The following is a 3,171-nucleotide window of genomic DNA, read 5'->3' on the forward strand; positions in this document are numbered from 1 at the left end:
TAGCTTTGAGTAGATTGTAGTATTAGTTTGCCAGAAAATTTGTGTCCTTACAATGATAACAGAGCTCACTATTTGTAGCTATGTCTAGAAAAGGAGGTCCTAGGATCGTGCCCTTCTTTAATGTCAATTATGAGGGTCATTGATGAAGATGTAATGGTGAGCATAAATGCCAAATTCCTTGTAATGAGCAATGCTATTAATGTTGTGGAATATTCTCCATTAAATGCTATCGCGCGAAGAGTATTTATTGCATTTTTATGAGCATTATTCTTTTCGGTGACAGACGGGACCGTCTTTTAGGAAAAGTTATATCATAGTTATTTTTCTAAGTTATTCTGATCACTTCAAGTTGGCAATGAATACAATTAATTTACAAATCTTGTTCTTATTCTCACTATTCCTTGTCATAAGAGAAAAATCCTATGAGATTCTCAAGACCCTGGCTTGCCAAGAAGATTACTAGATGGAGGAGAACAACAAAATCACATTTAATTTAATGTCTTTATATGCATTACATTCACAAAAAAATGAAATATTTGTCCAAAAACATTTAAAGATTCTTCTCCAATCAAAATGAATCATATGCATATATACACATAGATTGAAAATTAATTAGTAGGTGTAGTAGGAAGATGTTAGAACTAAAATTCTTTTACTAATTATTTTCCACCTAGACCAAGGTAAAAAGGTGCACCAGTAGCAGGCAACCATTCTTTTCCTTGAAACCAAACAGCACCAGCAGTATATTTAGTTGCTTGTTGTTGGTTTAGTACCTTAAATTTCTTGAAAACTTTGTTCCTTGCATTAGTAGCAGCACCAGGTCCTTTGTTAGCATATTCATAACATTCACATGTCTCATGGTAATGTTCTTTATCCCATATCATCCATCCTTCTGGTTTAATAAAACTACCAATTTCACTCTCCATTACTACATTTGTCGATAACGCCTTCCATGGACGTCCTAAGAAATTCTCGACGATTTTATCACCGATGAGTTCTTTTTCTGCGACGATTTTGCAATTTTGCAATGCCACTCCTGTTGGTTGTGACTGCACTTCTCTACCGTCTGCTGTGATTGTGTTCCATTTTTGGCCTTCCCCTGGCTTTCTCAAAATGATGGTGGAATCTTGGATTACAGCCGTCCCTCTACCAAAGATGAAATCGATCGTGCCTGATATGACACAATTGCGATAGAATTGACGTTTGTTTTGATAGTATAAGGTGTCTTGGTAGCCTTCAATGTTGCAGTCGAAAACTGCAGATTGATCACCTTGTATTCTGAGTGCCACGGCTTGTTGTCCTTTTGGACCAGCTGTGTTTCGGAATGTAATTCCTTTGGCAACAAACCCTGGTGCGTTAACACCTGCAAAAGATATTTGTACAATCAGATCACTTATAATTAAAGTACATGCATTAATAAGGAAAAGTACTAACTAATTAACGTGATATCATAGGTTAAACAACACCAATGATGTAAAAACCTTTGCATTCTCCGGTGTATATATATAACGTATTCCATATGCATAATTGTATCCATGCATGGATGGTTTCCAATATTATAGTATTCCCTTTGTTCCATTTTTTCGTGTTACGTACTATTTTTATTAGTCAGTAAAAAAAGAATGCTGTTTTTTTTATATTTGAGAACAACTTAACTTTATATGATATGCATTTATAGACACATAAATGTCATGTCATGTTTAAGAAATACAGATTTCAAAAATATTCTTTCTTCCTTAAGTTTCATGTACAGTCAAATACGTCATATAAATTGAAGCGAGAGAGCATACTTACCGAATGTAGCAGAATTCATGGTGGTGTATTTCAAGATTCCGACATTTTTGTCTGAAGTTATGATTGTTTTCCCCGCGCCATCTCCATAGATAAACACGTTCGGTTGCGTCTTATCAACAAGGACCTGTTCGTTATAAACACCAGCTTTGACATATACTATGTATTTTCCTTGATGTTTTTGAGGGTATGCTTTAATAGCATCAGAAACTGTTTTAAATTTTCCACTTCCATCTTTTGCAACTATTGCATGAGGAGTCGGGGTGCTAGCCAAAAGCTTACGGTCAGCAACAGGAAACCACGTAGGGTAATTGTCATGACCAATTTGGTAATTTGATTCAAGAAGTTTTCGGTTTAAAAGACCATCAGGAATTTGAAAGTCCGAGGCTTGGAGAGCAGATGAAATCTTAGCTACAATGTCAATGGCATTGTTAGTCAATTGTGTGGAGTTGACGAGGTATTTTTCAATGGCGGATTTGTACTCAGGCTTGTTAATGGAATCTATACACTCGCTCTGATAAGAGTAGACAGCACTGACGTAATTCAGAATATCGTAGACTTTGTCATTCAGGGACTTCATTTGGTTCTCGTTAACCACTTTAAGTGTGGATTCGAGTTCTTCAATTGCATCTTCCAATAGTACTTTGCAATCTTCTATTGCCATGTGATTATAAGGATCATTTTCCTTATTAACATTAGTTTTTCCAGTTTCATGTAAAGATTTCTTGATCTCTTGTACGGTGTATTCAAAAGCAGCCATAATATAGTCTTTAATTGTAGCAGAATCGTTAGATGCAACTTTATCAAGACTTTGTACACATGCATCCTTAAATGATGTAGGTTGACAAAATTCATCAACTTTTTTCATTTGAACTTTGGTGCTTTTATCATCATCGTTATCTCCATTTTTGTGTACAACAACTACAACTCCTACAATTACACCTACTAAAAGAATCAAAGATACCAATGAAACCACTATTTTCCCTACCATCTTTGCTTACTTCTTTCTTCTTTTTTTTTGTTTGGAAATCTGAAGTTTGTTTTTTTGGCCCCTTTTCCGATAAATTTCTTAAAGGAAAAAGGGAAAGCTAAAGATGATAGTGAAATCACAAGGTTACTCCTCTCGTTGGTGTTTATAAATATAACACTGGAACCAAAGAGAGGATATAGATGAATGAATTAACATGTTATAAGGAGGTTTTTATAGTGCTAAGGGGAGAGAGGGTTAAACATTGTTGTTGACTTTAATTTTGCATCTCAAGTCGACGATTGAGCTAGAGATGTTTGAGGCATAACTTAAGATATACCTCTAATGTGGTTGTGGCCAATAATGAATGTGTGTGTTGTTTGACGTTAGTTTGATTACATGTAAAATTTAAT

At 35.0% G+C, this 3,171-nt stretch overlaps 1 protein-coding gene across 1 annotated transcript; it reads right to left on the reverse strand.

Annotated features, from left to right (window-relative positions):
• Positions 1-464: 464 nt before the first annotated feature.
• Positions 465-2,947, reverse strand: LOC107789058 (pectinesterase 4-like). Its single transcript, XM_016610827.2, has 2 exons — positions 1,795-2,947; positions 465-1,363 (listed from the first exon to the last, which is right to left on the reverse strand). Exons 1-2 carry the CDS (start codon positions 2,780-2,782, stop codon positions 660-662), a joined length of 1,692 nt encoding a protein of 563 aa, XP_016466313.1. The 5' UTR covers positions 2,783-2,947; the 3' UTR covers positions 465-659.
• Positions 2,948-3,171: the final 224 nt, after the last annotated feature.

The sequence above is a fragment of the Nicotiana tabacum genome, chromosome 24, assembly GCF_000715075.1.
Source record: "Nicotiana tabacum cultivar K326 chromosome 24, ASM71507v2, whole genome shotgun sequence".
NCBI lineage: Eukaryota > Viridiplantae > Streptophyta > Magnoliopsida > Solanales > Solanaceae > Nicotiana > Nicotiana tabacum.

What these genes read in the sequence shown, in the direction of transcription:
- LOC107789058 (XM_016610827.2), bottom strand. Translation starts at nt 2,782, where the DNA reads ATGGTAGGGAAAATAGTGGTTTCATTGGTATCTTTGATTCTTTTAGTA. An exon ending in CATGAATTCTGCTACATTCG is followed by an intron (nt 1,364 to 1,794) that starts GTAAGTATGCTC and finishes TATCTTTTGCAG; the next exon opens with GTGTTAACGCACCAGGGTTT.